Source organism: Hemitrygon akajei, chromosome 31 (assembly GCF_048418815.1).
Source record: "Hemitrygon akajei chromosome 31, sHemAka1.3, whole genome shotgun sequence".
NCBI classification, from domain to species: Eukaryota; Metazoa; Chordata; class Chondrichthyes; order Myliobatiformes; family Dasyatidae; genus Hemitrygon; species Hemitrygon akajei.
Window position 1 is genome coordinate 12,366,408 of NC_133154.1, and position 19,983 is coordinate 12,386,390.

Sequence of the window (19,983 nt, forward strand, 5' to 3'; positions counted from 1 at the left end):
TACAATAAACGTAGTTTCTGCCCGTTATTCCGCTGGCATTTAGGGCAGCAATGAAGGTCCTCCATCTCTTATGATGTTCAGGGTCTCCTTCAGTGTGGCAGTAGCTTCCTCCCGGTTTTCAATACTGTCAGTCATGCAAGTGAGACTTGGGAATACCATTACACTCAGATGTGGAAGGATTCTTCATCGCTGTTTCCATAACTATTTTATTTTAACCGTCAGGGTCGTTAGCCCTGAGCTGAACCCCTGAACCTGGAGGACTGGTGGACCACTCAGTATGGCCTCTACCCTTTGACCTGTTTGGCATGGGTGACCAAGCCAAGAGCCAAAGCATAAAACCCTGATTCCAACCAACATAGCTGTCCGGGTCATTGAGGCAGGCAAGCCTCTAGCTCACAAGAAGGTTGTGGTCTTCTTAGGAGGATCTTGCACTAACGCATGACTCAGATTGTTCTTATTTGTGTTTTGTTTAAAACCCACGGAACAACAATTGAGCTCATTCTTTGGAACAAGACATTTTGCAGCGTTGAGCCCTGGGGCAATCTGATCACTGGTATCAAACAAATCCATTTATTGTTAGAGGGTGGAGGCTTTGTGTATCTGCACCAAGCGTCTAGCACTTGTAGACAGAAGTGGTCCTCCAGTCTCAACACTGATTTTGTGTGTGTATGCTTTTTATTTTTTAAAAAAAGGTAAAATTCCTCCCCGTGCTCAGGTGGCAACCTTGCCATTTCCTTAACGTTTGTCGGTTTTAGGCGGCCAAGCTCAACCCAGGCACAAGTGGAACTCGTGCAAGGAGCTGGCCGGATTCGAACCTGGGAATGGTTCGTGGCACCATAAGATAATTAACTCCCCAGCCATTTCTGCCTTCATTACCCTGAGATTCAAAGTACATTTATTATCAAAGTCTGTATGCAGTATACAACCCTGAGATTCGTCTTCCCTCAGACAGCGTACACGTAATTTGTCATAACCAAATCTGTTTAAATCAGAGAGACAAGTGCACAGTACCATGGCAACACCTCCACTCCAGGCTTATTGCACCTTATGAAGGGTCTCCATCCCAAAGTATGGACTGACCTGATGATTTCCTCCAGGATTTTGAATATTGATCCAGGGCTCCAAAATTTGCAGGCATCATCTTCTTATGATTTTTAATAGTGGTTGGCAGTCCATCTTGATGGAGCGTTACTGCCACCAACTAGACTGGAGTGTGGTGTAGCGAATTGGGGAAGAAAACCCTTTCTACTTCTCTTTCAAATAAAAGTTCCATTACCCCGGAAAGCCCTATGTAATGAAATTCAATCCTGTGTATTAGTCATTCCCATTAGATTTTTTTTTAAAAGAAAATTATCAATCCCCAAAGACTGTAATGAAGCCTGCATTTGATCTTTTACCCTTGTATGCTTCACACTGTAATATGTTGAAATCTTTCATAATGATGAAAGAAACCTTCACAGCCCAGAATGTTTTCCAACAAGATACAAGGAATAATTAAGCACAGTATGCCCAATTCTAAGTCATGACAAAATATTTCCTTCCCTCCTTGTTTTACCCTTTTCTCCCATAAATGCAAGTTTTATATGTATTCTGTAAAGGTGTCTCCCCTTATGCCCATTAACCCACAAATCTGGAAATTTTACCAACGACACTTCAAGAATCTGACCATAAAATTTCAAGTATAAATATTAATCATCTTTGTAAGGCACAACTTGTTATGAGTTTTAGGCTGAGAGCTTTAATCCCCAAACATTTGCCCACTGTTTGAACTTATTAATTGCTAATTGCATCCTATATATGGTAAAACTGAAATTTCTACCTCTAATCCATAAAGCTCCATCATCTGCATATGGTGATTTACCCATCCCAGAGGAAATGCCATTAATCATATGTGACGCCCACACTATGGTGCATAACAAGTTGGGCTCGCTAGCTATCTCTGACTAACGGCCACGGGACTCAACAATGCATGGGCAGAGTGGTGAGACAGCTATCTCCAATAAACAACACTTCTGGGGTTGGTATGCAACACAAACAGGGAAGCTGGAATGTTCTGTCAAGGGAACAGAAATTATGGTGAATGCTGTACAAATACAGCCCCATTGAAGAGTTATTGTTCGTCAGGAAAAAACAAAACGTACACCAGCATAAACAAAGTGTAAGTATCTTTACAGAAAACAGTTAACAGAAAAGGGCCCATTACAGTTACAGTGTGCACATAAACGGTGGAGCTCGTTGCTGGGTAGTCAGGTGCTTTGCTCCAATTACTCACAGCACTGAATCCACGTACTGCGTGAAAGGCACCAGCCACGATCTGAATTTTCCTTGAAGTCCATAACAAACAAACTGGCTAGCTCAGAAGTAGTATTGGCACTTCCTCCACGGAGCCGTTTGTCTGCACAAAGAATTTCTTACAACGATGTCTGCCCTTTGGGCGGGTTCCACGAGTGTCCTCCATCGTGCTCCCCTCCGCACCTCACTTCTTCCCCAAGTGCCGCAGAAGAGCTCCTAGAAACTGGATGCTGCCGGTCTCCCTCGGACATTCCGTTGTATTCCACTCGGCAGATCATCATCAAGGCAAACCCGACCGGCTGATACAACATTCCTAAGCTAATCAAATGACTCAAAGCGAAACACTGGACTGTAAAATTTGAATAACATTGTGTTTTACAAAAATCCACAGAAAATAAAACACCCAACAGCATAACTGTAGTAATACAATAAAACATGTTCTTAACCAGGGTATTACATTCTTCCACCTCCCCCCCACCAAAATTAGTCATGTCTTCATGATATTGTAAGCCTTTAGAACTTATTCAATCTATTATTAATAACACAGTACTTGTTCTAAGTAACACCAAGTTATGTTTCCACCTATGCTCTGAGAGTATTCAGGATGCGACTAAAGCATTCAAATGAATTGTGAGAATACAAGGTTCTCCAATCTATTTGTAAATGGAATTAACACATCTCGCCATTGGAACTGATACAACACTGTTTCTCAGATGCATTATATGCAGCCTCTCTGAAGGTTTCCTGAATCTGAGACCGATCTCAGTGTCTTTGGTCTCATCCTCTCCCTGTAACTGTTCACATTTTCCTCGGGATGCCTTACCCTGACTGTCACTCAGTTCCTCCTGCACCACCCCACCCCGACTGAACTCAGCTTAATCTCCAATTATATTTACGCCAAATTCCCCTTTGCTTTCTACTATCACGCCTGCCTGTCCAATGGTTGTCCTCCCCACTATCTCCAGGTCTGGACGGGAAGATTCAGACATCTTGTCATGGCAAGTTTGCATAAGGCAAGGCACACCACAATTCAATTCTTCATCCTCAGTCTGTACAGCATTCAGTGGGTTCTTCCGGTTTCACTTCAGATCTTTCCACTGAAATCACACTGTCGTCTGCCTTATCCTCAAGCCTGTTGCCTTTCTTTTCTCCTTCTCCTTTGCAGAGCTCTTTTACTAGGTTTAGGCGTCGTGTTGGCCCTTGAGTCAACGTGCACTCCCTGCCCAAGAGGTAAATGATGATTCCGAGGGAGACTTTTGATAGGACCATTCCTACCTCCTGGCTTCAACCGGAAAACTGGCTAATTTGGCATCCGGCTCCGGCTGGGTAGAAATCCAGCGGTCAGCCAACCTGTAGGCCCAAATGTCTTAACAGAACTACCCCCAGGCATCAGTTGAAAGAACTTGACCTTTTGATTATATCTCTTCTTGTTTTGTTTGATAGTTGAAACTGCTGCTAGCTCAAACTTTTTGCAGTTCTCTCCACATCATATTTGAGATACATCTTCTGCGGCAAGTCCTCATCGGTGGTCCCAAAGCAAAAGATCCACAGATAATCTTGCTTCATTTCCAAAACTGAAATAGTACGGCGAGTAGCCAGTGGCTTAATTCTGAGTACAGTTGTAGCAGTGTACCAAATATCCCATATGCTGGCTCCAGTTACTCTTTTTGTTGGCATCCACAGTTCCAATCAATGTCCTGCTGAATCTTTCAGGCTGAAGATCACTTTGAGGGTGATGTGGTATAGTCCTCAACTTTGATTCCAAACATGTTCAGTAACTCATTTATGAGCCAACTTCCAAAAATCCCATCCCCGATCACCGTGTGCCCTTCTTGGGAGGCCATAACGAATAGCATATTTGTCCCATAACATTTTTGCAATTGTGGATGGTCTCCGATCCTTTGTGGAAAAGGCTTGAGCACATCAGGTGTAGTCAGTGATGACCAAGACATTCGCAGCATTATTGGAATCAGGCTCGATGGAAAGGAAATCCAAGCACACTAAATCAAGTGGTCCCGTGCTTTGGCGATGAGACAAGGGAGCAACTCTTTTCGGTAGCGTCTTACTCCGAATACAAAAGATGCACAACTTAGTCTTCAGGCTTCACCTGTGGCCAAAGAACCAATCTCTGACCAATCCGTCGGTCTTCTCAAATTCCAAATGGCCTGAGCCATCATGAAGTGACCTCAGTACAATCTTCTGGTACTTCTCAGGCAAAAACCAACTGGAACATCAAGTTATATAGAACTTAGTTCCTCAACTCCAGTTTGTCCCACTCCCTCATCAGTAGGGGTGTGGTAGGGTATTGTGTCTTCTCAATTTTGGCCGTATCCTCTTTGACAGCAGATGACCAGATGTCACCTGTACAAGGTCTTGCTGTGCTGCCGCCAATTCAGCAGGACTCAAGGCAGGCAACTGCTTCATATTCAGCACGGTCAGGTTGCAATAGGCTTGTGGAATGGCATGGCTAGAAGCTTCCGAATGATCAACAGCTTTGTACATCGCTTGATACACTGATTGGAACATATTCTCTCTGGGACGCCAGGCCGTTCCGTTACTGGGTGCCTCTGAAATTTCCTGTCTTCTTTTTCTGTTTGAGCAACCTCTGGGTCACTTTCCGGTGGTTTTCCAGTCCTACACACTCCCGCTTGAAATGTCCATCCTCTCCGCAGTTGTAACAGAAAACACCAGTCGTCCTCCTGGTCAAAAGGCCCCTTTCAGCAGCATTCCTCTGCTTAGCAAGTCCCACAGGCAGGCTGGGTTTCCTAGTGGACGTGCCATGTTCAGCTGCAGTAACAGAAGGCATCGACTGAAATAATGTGGCTGGTTTGTTTCTCATTTCATTTTCAGAAACCTCTGCTTCAGGAGCTACAACTGAAGACGTTACCCGACTATCGCATTTCTCAATCATATTTTCCTCCTCTCTCACTTCTCCAATTAACTCAACAAAAGACGGAGGAGGGCGCACCTTGCAGGTTACTCGAATTTGTCGAGCAATCAAGTCGTGCTTCAGCGCACCCCTCGCGACTTGCTCCATCCTCAAACGATTTATCTCAGCCGGTTGAACGGCCCCTTTACCGCACAAACGATTCAGCAGTTTCTCTAACCTAAAAAGGTAGTCGAAAAGCCTCTCTCCTTCCTCCTGGAATGTGTGCCTAAACTTCATCATGAGGTCAGCTGAAGTGTCTTCTGGTACCTGCACATAGTTAGCTGACATGACTAAAGGATTTCCTGCCTTTAATAATCTCTCTATATCCGCGGCCGCCCCCTTTAAACTCTCTGTCAATCTCTGCTTTTCCTTATCATCTGAGCACTGCCATCCATCCAGTAACTGGGCTATCTGCTCCACACAAGTTTCTTCCCCACTGGGTGTGGGCTCGAGTCCAAGGAGCATGCGCAACCTACCATAGCTTAGGCATTTATCGAACAGTGATGTAATAGCCAAAACCAGCTCCGAATTTACATCAGCAGCTGAGGGGCCCATTAGACTTCTCACATCAGACAAGGTCTTCCCCTCCCTTCGCAGAAAAGCGAAGAATTTGTCTTTAAAATCTTCATCCTCACTTCCATTCTCGCCAACTCTGAAGATACGGACTGACCGTAGCCCCGCCTCTCCAGGTAACCCTACCCTATCGGGCAGCGCGATTTCAGTTACGTCATTGGTGGTTCGCACTAACGCCACACCTTTACCATCTGATTCATCAAAACGCCGATCAATCAGTGTAACTTTTCCCAACACTTTCACAGAACTCAACGTCCTATATAACATCTCATCGGTAACTCGGGCAGAAATCCCGCTCAAGACACAAGCATTTCGAGCGGATAATCCCTTCTCATCGCACCAGAGCTTGAACTCCGCGGCATCCATATTACAAAACTTTGATTATGACGCACCTTAAATTCCACAAAGCACTAGCTTACACGCAAATACACCGCTTATTCAATCCTTACACTGTACAGCATTTCATCCCGGAACGAAGCCCTCAAAAATGTAACCCTGCTCACCGTGGCTCGTTATCTCTGGCTAACCAACAGGGGATTCAACAACGCATTAAACAACACAAGTTTAAGGTCGGAATGATTCAGGTTCAACACAAACAGGAAAGCTGGAATGTTCCGTTTAAGGGATCGAAAATTATAATGAATTCTGCTAAAATACTGCCCCATGCAAAAGTTAAAGTTCGCCAGAAATTTGCACCAGCATTATCTTAATGTGGAAGTACATCAACTTTAACAGTTAACAGGAAAAAAAAAGGCCCATTACAGTCGATAATGTGCACTTCAAAGTTGGAGCTCGTTGCTGGGTAGTCGTGGGTTTCGCTTTAATTACTCACGATCTGCGTGAAAAGCACCAGCCACGACTCAAAACTTTCCTCAAAGTCCGTTACGAAGTAACTAGCCAGCGCAGGAGTATTTGCTCTCCCTCCGAGGAGCCTTTTCTCTGCACAAAGACCCACGTTCTCATAGAAATTGGATGCTGCCAATCTCCTATCCAATCCCATTGGAAAGAATGTTACCAGGACAAGCCCCCTTAGATTAGCAGAAAGCGAAATACTGGACTGTAAAGTTTGATTAACACTAAACACTGCGTTTTACAAAAAACTGCAGTAAAAAAACACTCAACAGCATAAGTGTAGTAATACAATAAAACATGCTCCTAACCAGGGAATTACACATAATTTTTTAAAAATAACGGGGTTTCTCTATCTCAGAAACGTCACTGCAGATCACCCAGCATGCCCCGGTGCTGAAGACATGGCGCCCCCGCGATCGCACTTTGCCTTTCTCAATCGGACAGTTCCACCGGCTTCACTTCCGCCCTAACTCGGCGTCACTTCCTGCCGTGCGCTGGTGCTTAAGCGACCCCGTGGCCGTCCCTAGGTCTCTTTCGTCAGCGTGCGGCGCTCGAGATGGCGGACAACCAGGTACCGGAGGGCGGCAGGCCTAGAGGCCAGGCCCGGGGGAGAGGCTTCGGCAGTCGGGGGTAGCGGGTGAGAGGCTGGGCAGTCCTGGGGGGGGGGGGGGGAAGCTGTGAGTGGAGGATCGCTACTGGGAGAGGAAAGCCGGCGTACGGGGCCGGGGCCGCGGCCGCGAGGGTGTTCCGAGACCGGTTGCCGGGGCCGTAACCGCTGCCTTCTGCCTCCCTTCACAGACCGAGCGCGCCTACCAGAAGCAGCCGACCGTCTTCCAGAATAAGAAGCGCGTGTTAGCGGCTGAGGGCGCCAAGGAGAAGCTGCCGCGCTACCACCGCAATGTGGGCCTAGGCTTCAAGACCCCGCGAGAGGTGAGCCCCCGGGCTTGTGGCTCTGTCTTTGGGCAGGGGGGTGGTTGGGAGAGGGGAAAAGCCGAGGTGCCGGGCTGCAAATGATGGTCATTTTCACGATGGTCTTCCGAATCTCTCCGGGATGCTGAAGACAACGCCTAATGGCTTCACTGATGCGCCTCTCTGCACACTCTTACACAAAGATACCGGAGCAGCGCTCTGAGCCTTGATCCGTCCTTCAGAAACCTGGAGGCTGAGCTGGATCTCGTTGCCGCAAACCTGCTCGTGACTTTAAAACTGAAATCTAGGGTCTCGGCCTGAAGCGCCGACAGCGCTTCTCCCTATAGATGCTGCTAGCCTGCTGTGTTCTACCAGCATTTTGTGTGTGTTGTTGTTGTTTGAATTTCCAGCATCTGCAGATTTCCTCGTGTTTGATCTAAAAGCCGGGATGTCTGCTTTGAGAAAATGCTTCCTTCTCTCTCCCCCCCCACCCATTTATAACATGCTGGTGAGATGGCATGTGAACTTTGCGTTCGCCATCAAATATATTGCTGGGTGACCTGACTCTCAGCCCTTGCTAGCAAAAATCTGTATGTTTTAAGATAATGTCAGTCCTTTGAATGAGTTTCAAAGACACAGTGGTAAAAATGTGAATTCACTAATTTTCTATATAACTGAAGAATATTTTTGCTGCTTCTTAATTCCTCTCAATAAACAGTATCTTTTTTAACTTTATAATTTGCATACCAGCCTTCTGCAAATCTAGATGCATCTGCAGCCTGGTGTTCATCTATTGCCATTTGCTCCTAATGTTTTATAACAAAATTTTTGTTACATAGTTTTTATTTTTATTTAATGATCCAGTGTGGAATAGTCCCTTTCGGCTGTTCGAGCCCTGCCGCCAGTACCCACTAATTTTAACTCAGCAGTTCTTTTATCTTCCTATTTAACCCATCACATTATCTATATTCTCATTGTGTGCTTTCCTACCTATTTATCAACAAATTGCCTTTGGTGCCTTCATCCTATTCATTAATATATTACTGCATAAATTTTAGATGAGCTTTGAGTAAACATCATGACTTGCACTAAGCATATATTGTCAAACATAGAACTGCACTAAACAGCGGTGAATTAAAACACCAGCCATCATCTCATCAAATGGCAGTCATGAAGGGCCACAAGACCTCCTCTTGTACAGATGGTGTGAAGGTTGGTGGTGTTCTGGTTAGACCACACCTGGAGTATTGAATTCAGTTTTGGTCTCCTCTTTATAGGAAACACACAAAAGTTTTAGAGATGGCACTGAGATTTATCAGGATGATGTCTGGATAAGATCACATGTCAAAAGAGGAACGGTTGAGTGAGCAAGGACTTCTATCTTTGGAGTGTAGCAGGATGACCAGTAACTTGATAGAGGTGTATAAGAGACAATGATAGTGGTAGTATATATCTTAACATAAGCTACTGGAGAAACAAATTAGCATCTGATTCCCTTGTTATTCCTCTCCATAGATGCTGCTTGATGTGCTGAGCATTTTGTGTTGCTCTTGATTTCTAGCATCTGCATAACAGAATCTCTTGTGTTTATGATTCCCTAATGCACTCGCTTCATAACATCACCCAGTTGTGTAATGTGTGATCCTTTGTTCCTAGGCCATTGATGGAACCTACATTGACAAGAAATGTCCATTTACTGGGAATGTGTCAATTCGAGGGCGTATCCTCACAGGTAGGGATGTCAATCTGGTTAAATCTGTTTGTTCTATTCTGAGAAAGTAGTGGCTATATGAGATGCTCCCATGCAATCTCTGTAGTAGGACAATTGAAATAGGAGGTTTGTATGGGAAGTTATTTGGTAGTGATCATTTTTCAGTCCTTCAGTGTGGGATCAATTATTGCTTGTATCTGGGAAGATTTACGGTGTAGATACTGTGCCGTGGTAGGAGACTGCTTGAAATGGTCAGATTGAAGTTGCTGGTTTGGTGATTACACTTGCGACCCACACTGATGCTGTGTGTTACAGCGTGGGATACAAATAAGGTCAAATATAAAAGTGCTGTACAAATGTATTCTTTATATTGGTTTTGTATTTCTATTGTGGGGGATGTTTTCTGGAATATTTAGGTTTCAAAGTTCTTTTGTGAAATCTTGTCCAACTTTGCAGCATTTTAAATAATGGTTGATGTTAGTGGAGAAGAGCTAGGGTGATTGTTTAGTGGAATTTTGTTCTTTCCATCATTGGGTTGGGAAAGAAAGTCTGAAACTAATGGGTTGTACAAAGTAATTCCGGTCTTGCGATTTTGGCTTGTATCAAGTGTCAGTCAATTCTTGGGTTCTAGGTACATGGTATTATTCTGTAAGGATGATTTGCCTATAACTTCCTGCTTTCTTTACCAGGTGTTGTAACTAAAATGAAGATGCAACGGACCATTGTTATTCGCAGAGACTACCTTCATTACATCAGGAAATACAACCGTTTTGAGAAGCGACACAAGAACATGTCTGTGCACTTATCCCCTTGCTTCAGGTACTACACGGTTGAATTGTGTATTGAAGCTGTCTCTTTGTTTGGAGGAGTGAAGGTAGAAACAGCTTGAGCTAACATCAGTATCCAAGGAGGGAATGCTCTCTCTGGCTCCATTGCTCTATTTTGTTTTCAACTACTACTCCTTGTTTATTGGTCAGGTATTCAGGGCATTTCTGTACTGGGAGTGTTTGATGGAAGGAGAGGTCCTTTGCTGAGAGGAATCTTGTTAATTCCACAGATCATAGAAGAATGTTAGTATCAGCTGGGTTTTAAACTAACCACAAGTTGCTGTGCAGTCACCCAAAGGGTCCATCAGCTCAAACTCAACTCTTTTGTTTTCTCTCTTAGCCCCCTTGCTCAGTGTTCTACAGAGAAGCTATGTGAATATGGTAGTGTGGGAGCTGATTAAAAATCTTTTGCTGGCACCACAGGCGGTGGTATAAATCTGGAAGTTGGCAGCTTTGGGGGAAATGATGTTTGCATGGGTTGGGATGTGATAGCTAGCTACTCCGGTGGTCCTGCTGGTGTGAGATTATGGCTAAGGAAGTGGCCCGGTCCCTCCACCTGCTCTTCTGCAGTAACATTTGTTTCATGGGTGGGTATTTGATCCTGGCACTGAGCTTTTGTATTGTCAAACAGGGCAGATTTGCTCTACTCTAACTGTTGTGTCACCTGTTCCAGGGATGTGCAGAATGGAGACAGTGTGACCGTTGGAGAGTGTCGACCCCTCAGTAAGACTGTGCGTTTCAACGTCCTCAAAGTCACCAAGGCTGCGGGAGCCAAGAAACAGTTCCAGAAATTTTGAAGGGTAGTTGTAATGTAAATCATCTACAATAAAGTCTTTGTGAAAATATGTCACTTGGTGCCAGCATTTCACTGAACTACAGATTCTGCTAGTGTTGAGGAAAGGTAGGGGATTGGCCCCAGATTAACTCAGCTACTTGTGGATTACAGGGTTGGCAATTGAATTGACTCAATATTCAGATGTCAGGTGCACAATTTATTGTGATGATTTGATTACATCATATTATCTGGTTGCCTATTTCAAGACAGACAGAAAAAAAATCTATGTAATGGACAGAAGTGTGCACATGTGCAAACATTGGTTCCTGTGCAGTTTGACTCAGACATGACTTCGTAATGGCACTGGTGTCAGCATTCTTATTTTCAAGCTATGTCTTGACTGTATTCCACCCCAAGCTGCTGTCGAACCTCATCCAAAATGCTCAACACCAGCTCGCTGTCAGCCAGTGTCACCTGGGAACTTTCCTTCAGTCCTGCAAGTGAAATAACAGAAAAACTGTTGCTTTCAAAATAGCACTCATGTTCCTTCCTGTGAGCCACAGGGAGCATTGACTCCAGCCAAAAACAGAAATGCTATCTCAATCTTGTGGTTCAGTGACAATGGACAATGCTCCCCATGGTAATAACATTGATTTGTTATCCTACCCCACTCCCCACTGTTAACATCAAACCACTGGAGTGGTAATCTGACAGGCAGTCCATAAACAACCCCCTACCCGTTAGAGCAGTTAGTTTCACTGGGTATCCTGAAGGATGGGTAAGATGTTACATGGAACTGGTAAGTGGTATTTGCACGCGTCTTACCTTTCTGAAGGCACCGCCGTACTTCCTCTGCCTCGTACCTTAGACCAATACTGTTGGTGAAGTTGAGGGGCTGAGATGGAGTCAGCAATGGGAACTCCTCTATGACTCCATTGACCATGAGACTTGTGGGGCACCACATGTGGGTTGGCACCTTGGAACAAAGACATGTCATTGAGCAGAATACAGCTTTCTAGTGTAGGCCACAGCTTGAATAGTGTAACAATCATGTTCTCTTGGAGAATACATCAGGTTGGAAAGGCAATGTTGGTCAGTGCACCTTTTGTGGGGGAGAGGGAGCCTGTCTATGATTTTAAGAGGCAACTAAATATATTAATGAGCATAAGGTGTTGATGTAGCTTGCATGGATTCAGTAAGATCTTTGACAATGTCTACATTGGAAGGCTGATTCGAAAGATGAAAATCTAGGAGAAATTCAAGACAAGTCGCCAAATGGGATCAGTATTGGTTTGGTAGTGGGACAATGTGGATGGGGGTTACTTTAATGACTGGAAGCCAGTGACCCTGCTGGTATTGACAGGATGTAGTGATAGCATGTTTGACTACAGAATAATGAGCAGCAAGCTGAGAAGGACAGTGGTAAATGGAACCCAATTCTTTAGCCCATCACCTCTACTGGGGCAACAGCAACTTGCGAAAGTCCTCTGTTGCTGGCCAGTCTTCCAAATTGTCCCCAGATGTAGCCCATCTTCTGAGATTCTTACTGTCCCAGGGTGGTGTTCTCCAGAGCTTCTGCTGGTGTTCCTGTAGCACTGGGTTTTTACAGAATGGGGTTGCTACCCCCTGCCCAACCCTCCTTCCAATAGCTGTGCTTGGGACAGTTCATGGTGGAGTTTTATACATGATTGACTGGTGTGAGGTAATGTATTTTGGGAGGTCTAATAAGATAACAGTGAATGGTAGGGGCCTAGGGAACATAAGGCCAATCAATGTGTCGTCGGCAAATTTAATTAGATTCGAGCTGAGGGTGGCTGCAGGAAAGGACGTCAAACCTCTACAGTTTCTGCTGTCGGGCTCTACAGTATTGGGTAAAAATACCACAGATCTAGCATCAAAAGCAAGGTAAGGGCAAAGAATTACCGTGATTATGCCCTTGGTACCACTGATAACTGCCTGGTTAGGAAGGTGTGTTGCCATAGTTGCAGTTAATATAGCCATGCGTTTCCTGGAGTACTTTAGTACGATGTTCACTGTTTCATCAGTACCTGCAGTAATACAAGAGGAAAGGGGCATTTGTAGAGGCTTTCTGAAGTGATGGGTTTTGGACTGTCATAGAATGGTTCATACTTGCCTTTCTCAGTGAGGAATCCTGTAGCATGAATGGAATCTGGCTTCTCACCATTGAAAACCATGCAGGCAAACTGTACACAGTAGCAGCCAATATCCAGGAGTACTCCTCCACCCAACTCTTTCTCCACCACTCGTGGCGTCTCCAGCATCCAAGTGCCAAATTCAGCTCTCACCATTTTGACCTCCCCCACGTGATTCTCAGATAGTAGACAGCGAATCTTCTTGTAGACGGGGAAAAACCTTGACCAAAGTCCCTGTAAAACAATTGACAAGTAAAAGGACCAGGACCCACACAATGTGTTGCTTTTTTAAAATATATAAATGTGATCTTAATTTAGTAAAATTGTTTGCTTAAAATGTACAACCCTCAAGCATGTGTAGTTAGAGCCCAAAGCTACAGTGTCAGGTGCCTTGGGTACATAGTCCTCTTGGATTCCAGGATGACTTTTTGGAGTTTCCAACATTCTGGGATATTAGCTCAAAGCAGATGTATATTAAACACAATTTGTGATGATGAAAGGACTGTTGCAAATGCAGAGCTTGGCATAAATAGTTTTACTATTGTTGAGGGAGCTTTAATATGTTACTGAGGTGAGGTGGCAGTGCCTGGGCCAGAGAGCGAGGCTGAAGGCATATTGAAGCAGTAGGGCCTTGGTCTGAGGATGAGGAACAACCCAAGGTGTGAACAATTTAAGCACCAGACGAGATTGAAAAGGTCAGGGTGTCGGGGCCAAAAGAGGGACAGAACAGAACAGTTGGCAAGCTTCACTCGTCTGAACTGTGGCCTTAACTGGTTCTGAGAGTGGCTGTGCCTGGCTTCATGGCTGTGGACTCCTGTTTGTGAACTTCAGTTCTGAGTGTTTTTTGCTTGCACTATTTGGTTTTTTTTGGCACTTTTTTTAATATAATGGGTTTATTTAGTTTTGTTCGTTTTGTGGTTGCTTGTACGGAGGTGGATCTCAAAGTTATACATAAACATTGATAACAAATTCAATTTGGACTTTCTCAAACAAGAGAAAATCTGCAGATGCTGGAAATAAGACCATAAGACATAGGAGCAGAATTAGGCCATCTGGCCCATCAAGTCTGCTCCGCCATTCGATCATGGCTGATCTTTTTTTCTATCATCTCAACCCCAGTTCCCAGCTTTCTCCCGGTAACCTTTGATGCCATGTCCAATCAAGAACCTAACAATCTCTGCCTTAAATACACCCCATGACCTGGTCTCTACAGCTGCATGTGGCAACAAATTCCCCACCCTTTGGCTAAAGAATTTTCTCCGCATCTGTTTTGAAAGGGCACCGCTCTATCCTGAGGCTGTGCCCTCTTGTCCTAGACTCTTCCACCATGGGAAACATCCTTCCCACATCTACTGTCTAGGCCTTTCAACATTCGAAAGGTTTCAATGAGATCCCCCTCATCCTCCTGAATTCCAGCGAGTACAGACCCAGACCCAAACATTGTTCGTATGATAACCCTTTCATTCCTGGAATTATCCTTAACCTCCTCTGGGCCCTCTCCAATGTCAGCACACCTTTTCTAAGATGAGGAGTCCAAAACTGTTCACAATACGCAAGGTGAGGCCTCATCAACGTCTCAGCCTCACATCCTTGCTCTTGTATTCTAGACCTCTTGAAATGAATGCTAACATAGCAATTGCCTTCCTCGCCACTGACTCAACTCGCAAGTTAACCTTCAGGGTGTTCTGCACAAGGACTCCCAAATCCCTCTGCACCTCAGATTCCTAGAATTTCTCCCTGTTTAGAAAATAGTCCACACATTTTATTTTCTACTACCAAAGTGCATGACCATTATAACATTATATTAACATTCCAACATTATATTTCATTTACCACTTGTCCATTCTCCAAAGTCCTTCTGCATCTTATCTGTTTCCTCAACACTACCTGCCCCTTCACCAGACTTCGTATCATCTACGAACTTGGCCACAAAGCCATCTATTCCATCATCTAGATCATTTATATACAGCATAAAAAGAAGCAGTCTCAACACTGAACCCTGCGGAACACTAGTCACTGGCGGCCAACCAGGAAAGGATCCTTTTACTCACGCTTGCTGCCTCCTTCCAATCAGCCAATCCTCTGTTAGTAACTTTCCTGTAATAATACCATGGGCTCTTTAACTTGGTAAGCAGTCTCGTGTGGCACCTTGTCAAAGGCCTTCTGAGCAACACACACGAAATGCTGCCTGGCCTGCCGAGTTCCTCCAGCATTTTGTGTGTTGCTGCTTTGACAGTGTGGAAGGGACTATAATTATATAACCTTGCTGGGAGTGTTTAATGGGAATTAATAGTATCACTTTTTCTTCACGCATGCCTGACTGAAATGGGAAATAATTTCCAGCTCCATCTGGTCTGTTCTTATCAGCAGTTGCTATCGTGAAGTGCACTCACCTCCATGAGGAAGCAGTTGCAGGCTCTAGCTGTACGCACCAGCTTTTGAACATCTTTCAGATTCATGGCCATGGGCTTCTCACAGAGAACATTCTTCCCTGCCTGAAGCATGAGCAAAGTCATGTCCAGGTGCTGCGTGTTAATGGTCCCCACGTAGACAACATCTGTTAGTTAATTAATTCATTGTTACTTTGTGGGGAAAAACCTCCTTTTCTCCCGATCCACAGGCTGAAGTTATTCTACCTGAGCAGGAACACCAATATAGAATGTCCCAATGGCTGCAGTTTCAAGTGGCAAGGCCTGTAAAAGTCCCATTGATAAGGTCTGACCACCGGTTATTTTATACTGAAAATGCAATATCTCTGCCTAAATGGGTGAAACTCAACACTAGACCAGGGGTTCTCAACCTGGGATCTACAGGCCCCTCAGTTAGTAGTAGCAGTCCACGCCTTAAAAAAAGGTTGGGAACCCCTGCTCTAAAAACTCAACACCACCCCGGACAAATTGTCAGTGGCACCCCTTCTGCCAGCCTGTAAGTGTTTCTTCCACCACCAGCACACCATTGCTGCAATATGTAGTCTCTTAGGCTACATCCACACTACGCCGGATAAATCCGTAACTAAAGCTTTTTCTCTTCGTTTTTACCCTCCATCCACACTAAAACGGTGTTTTCGTCCCCTGAAACCAGAGTTTTTCAGAAACGCTCTCCAGGGTGTGTAATTTTGAAAGCACTGCTCGGGCAGATCAGTGTGGACAGCATAACCCGAGACTTCTGAAAAAGCTATCAGACGGCAGTGCACTATTTCATTGTTTTCTTGAACGCAACCTAACAATTTCAGAACAGACAGCAAAGAGACTGAAGCCAGAAGAGTTAGAAATGTACTCACCAAATACTCTGACCCATAATTTACTGAATAAATAAGTATACTGTACTCACTTTGCCCTGTTTTCTGTCCTTGCTCGTATGAAGGTGGTTTTATGCAAGTACTTCTCTGACAATAGATGTGTGACAGCCTAATGTAATATTGTATGGAAACAATACTGACTATTGTTAACACATCACTATTGGATAACACATAGTCAGTTTTTCAATGTTGGTCGTCAGTCGGGTCAATCTGTCCGTGAACTCCCTGTCGGTTGCCTCCGTACACTCCAGTATTTGTTTTTTTTTTAGTTTTAAGTTCTCCTGCGTGAGAGCGAACAGCTGTCCGTTGTTTTAAGTTTTTCTAGTCTGTAACTTACACAAACGCGCACTTTTACGGCGAGATTCGACACCAAACATGTCGCTTGTTTTCTGTGGATGTGTCCTGCGCAGGAGAGGAGATTCGCCGAAATCTCCATTTCAGTGTGGATAGAGATATTTCCAAAAACGCATCGTGTAGACGCCTATCGTTTTTACTCGAAACCGGCGTTTTCAAAAGTATCCGGTCTAGTGTGGATGTAGCCTTAAAAAGCTGCTGCACTTGTGTGCCCTCAACTACCCATCAGGGTATGGTGATCACACACATTTCCAATGTATATGGGTCAGTTTCTTCATCCTAGCTTCATTAATGTTCTGGCTTTACTTTTATATTCTAGCAGCCTTGAAATGAATGCTAACATTGCAGGCGCAGGGGCAATAAACACAGGCCCACTCAGCGAAGATAGAACAGTACAGCACAGGAACAGGCCCTTCGGCTCACAATGTTGTGCCGAACCAGCGGAAAGTATATCAAAACCCCTAAAATCTAATCCCTTCTACCTACACAATGTCCCTATCCCTCCATATGCCTATCTAAACACCTCTTAAAAGCCTCTAATGTATTTGCCCCTCTACTGAGTGAATAATTTACCCCTCACCTTCAATGCATGCCCTCTGGTATTTGACATTTCTACCCTGGGGAAAAAGATACTGGCTGTCTGTCTGTCTGTCTATGTCTCAATCTTACAAAGCTCACTCAGATCTCCCCTCGGCCTCCAGGGAAAACAACCAAAGTTGTCCAGCCTCTCGTGATAGCACATGCTCTCTGAACCAGGTAGCGTCCCTTCTGCACCCTCTGCAAAACCTCAACGTCTTTCCTGCAGTGGGGTGCCCAGAACTGGATGCAATACAGTACTCCAGATGCGGCCTAACTGTGTCTTAAAAAAGTTGCAATGTAACCTCTAGCCTTTCGAACTCAGTGCTTCGACTAATAAAAGTAAGCCTTCTCAAACATCCTGAATGGGGTAGGGAAGGAGACACCTCGTTAAACTCCAGCGTCCTATAAGGCGCAAGGCCCGGATCCCAGGATTTCTTACCTATATTGGGATCGTTCGCCAGCTCCTCGTACGAACCGTAGTATTTCGGGATTTGGTGTCGCTCTGCAAAGTCCCGAGATCGCGAAAGGTCCCGGGTGGCCACAGCAACTGCCTGAGGAGAGAACAGTTCATTGCAACAATTCCTGCTCCAGACACTCCTCTCAAAAGTCTTGCACCTTTCAAAGGCTTTACCCTCACACTTTGCTACATTCTGGAGGATTCCGACCCGTTCCGCCACACAGAGCAATATCCTCGCCCCAAGTGTATATTGCATTCCAAGGCAAGCATATCCCTTTGGATATCCTCCGGCGTGGTCTCTGGGAGCACATCGCTACGTGTTTACTGGTCAATCAATAGTGTGCGGCCCAAAGTACTTCCCAATCACATCACGTAGCCCCCTCACAGAACTACGCGGGCCACCTCGAAATACTTGACAAGTCTTCTTCCCAACACTTTCAATCCCTAAAGCTGGCAAGTATATGGAATGAGCTGCCAAAGCTGGAAGCAGCAGTATCCTTTAAGATCGCTACATGGAGAGGCGGGGCTGAGTGAGATAACGGGTCAAATTTCGGAAAGTGCTCTCCGACTGGCTGATATTTTACCCCCCAAATCCATCTCCCCCACTTCCTGCTTTCCTCCAATCCTTTTCTCTTTCCATTCCATCCCACTCTCGCCTCTAACTCCCTCGTTTTTCTTTCCTGGTCTCAAGCCTCTTTCCCAGTTTACATCTTCACCTCGTCCTTGTTGCCTCTTCCTTCGCCCCACGTCCTCCCCCCACAACCCCAGTATAGCTTTACTCTCCGCCCTCTTTCGACCTGGTGGTCCGTGTCCGGGAGGGTCTTTAGAGCCACCATGAAATCGTGGCTGATTTTGCCAGCGCTGCAGATTCCCCAGCGAGTAGCCATGTGCTCTGATCGATGCAAGCTCCCGGCGCCTCTGCGTGCTCGGCTGGCTTTTATTGAGGTGGAAGGTTCTGCCTTTGCTGTCAGCACAGACAGCAGACGTGAATTAATGTTTAAACTCTGGCACTAGATTCTACGTATCAGTGACCTAGAGTCACGGGTACCGCCTTCGGAATGACGGAGCTTCCGGGTCACACTAAATTTATTAGCTAAATACATATGTGTCACCATATACAATCGCAAGTTGGTTTTCTTGCAATAAAACCGAGGAACGCAATAGAATCAATGCAAGTTTGCACCCCAGACAGATAAACAACCAGTGTGTAAAAGGCAACGAACTCTGTAAATACAAAAGAAAAATATTTCAGTAATATTGTATCTTAGATTAAGCTTTTTGTTTAAAATGATGCGTTATACCGTTATGTGTAAAATTGCGTGTTAGCATACGTCATGACAACGACATAGGCGCGCGCCTCGCTTACATTATAAACAAGGTTAAAAGAAGAAAAATGTTTGTTAATAATTTTTATTTTATAGTAAATAAGTCTTTAATCCTTGTCTAAAGTTTGAGAGTCAATGAGTGGTTTATTGTAAACATCTTTAATTTGAATAGGAACAGAGAGTCAACGCATAATTTATTGTAAGTAACTTTATTTATTGTATAAGGACTCAGATTTAACGAATGGTTTTTTCCCTATGTAAATAACTTTATTTTGTAATGTTCCTGAATGAAGTATTTTTGTAAAAAAACACGAAACACAACAATGGCGACGAAGAAATGCTGAATGAACCCGAGATGGCGTTGAAGCTCCGCGAGATCATCGAGCTTTGAAAAAAGTGCAGTGAGACGTTAGAGTTAAAATCTAACAGCAGTTGTTCTTCCGAAAGGAAGAGACTGTCGAGCTAAAAAAAAGGCAGGAAACAGCTGGGTTCGCGGGTTCTTAAACAGTGAATACGAGATGATAATAATCCTATTTTTTTTAAAAGCAGAAATGGCTGGCTACAATTGCACAACAGATAACTGGATTTTGTATACGAAACAGATCGAGCAATGTTTTAAAGCAAATGGAACCGCCGATGAGAAATAAGTTTCGATTTTGCTGAGTGCTTTGGGTCCTTGAGTGCAGTCGGAGTTTGACTGCTCCAACCAAAACATTCAAAATGAGCTTTACTGATAGCGTGGAAGTAATGCAGGAACCTTTAGAACCTAAACCATTGTTGATTGCAAAATGTTGAAGGTTTCGATTCAGTTCAAGTTTAATTGTCATTCAACGGTACATGAATACAGCCAAACGAAACAGCGTTACTTTGGGGCCAAGAGCAAAGCATAGTATCAACAGTCATACACAGCAGAAAGCACACATAGCACATAAAAGTGAGCAAGCACAGG

The 19,983-nt window shown here is 44.5% G+C and overlaps 3 protein-coding genes and 1 non-coding gene across 5 annotated transcripts; 2 read left to right on the forward strand and 2 right to left on the reverse strand.

The window, feature by feature from the left end:
- Positions 1–4,846: 4,846 nt before the first annotated feature.
- Positions 4,847–6,160, reverse strand: LOC140718996 (paraneoplastic antigen Ma1-like). Its single transcript, XM_073033305.1, has one exon. It carries the CDS (start codon positions 6,158–6,160, stop codon positions 4,847–4,849), a length of 1,314 nt encoding a protein of 437 aa, XP_072889406.1.
- A 914-nt stretch (positions 6,161–7,074) lies between these two features.
- rps11 (ribosomal protein S11) lies at positions 7,075–10,938 on the forward strand. Its single transcript, XM_073033717.1, has 5 exons — positions 7,075–7,217; positions 7,445–7,576; positions 9,212–9,287; positions 9,956–10,085; positions 10,767–10,938. Exons 1-5 carry the CDS (start codon positions 7,203–7,205, stop codon positions 10,888–10,890), a joined length of 477 nt encoding a protein of 158 aa, XP_072889818.1. The 5' UTR covers positions 7,075–7,202; the 3' UTR covers positions 10,891–10,938.
- LOC140719527 (small nucleolar RNA SNORD35) lies at positions 7,652–7,738 on the forward strand. Its single transcript, XR_012096942.1, has one exon. It is a non-coding gene; the product is annotated as a small nucleolar RNA SNORD35 (small nucleolar RNA).
- Positions 10,939–11,072: 134 nt separating the features above from the next.
- On the reverse strand, positions 11,073–18,663 carry LOC140719243 (trans-1,2-dihydrobenzene-1,2-diol dehydrogenase-like). 2 transcript variants are annotated; one of them, XM_073033716.1, is made up of 7 exons: positions 18,507–18,663; positions 17,692–17,803; positions 15,415–15,578; positions 13,003–13,255; positions 12,792–12,916; positions 11,694–11,844; positions 11,073–11,362 (listed from the first exon to the last, which is right to left on the reverse strand). In XM_073033716.1, the coding sequence occupies exons 1-7, from the start codon at positions 18,594–18,596 to the stop codon at positions 11,253–11,255; spliced, it is 1,005 nt and encodes a 334-aa protein (XP_072889817.1). In that variant the 5' UTR covers positions 18,597–18,663; the 3' UTR covers positions 11,073–11,252. The 2 variants fall into 2 exon arrangements, with proteins under 2 accessions (XP_072889817.1, XP_072889816.1); XM_073033715.1 differs by having other exon boundaries at positions 18,489–18,639.
- Between the last annotated feature and the right edge of the window lie 1,320 nt (positions 18,664–19,983).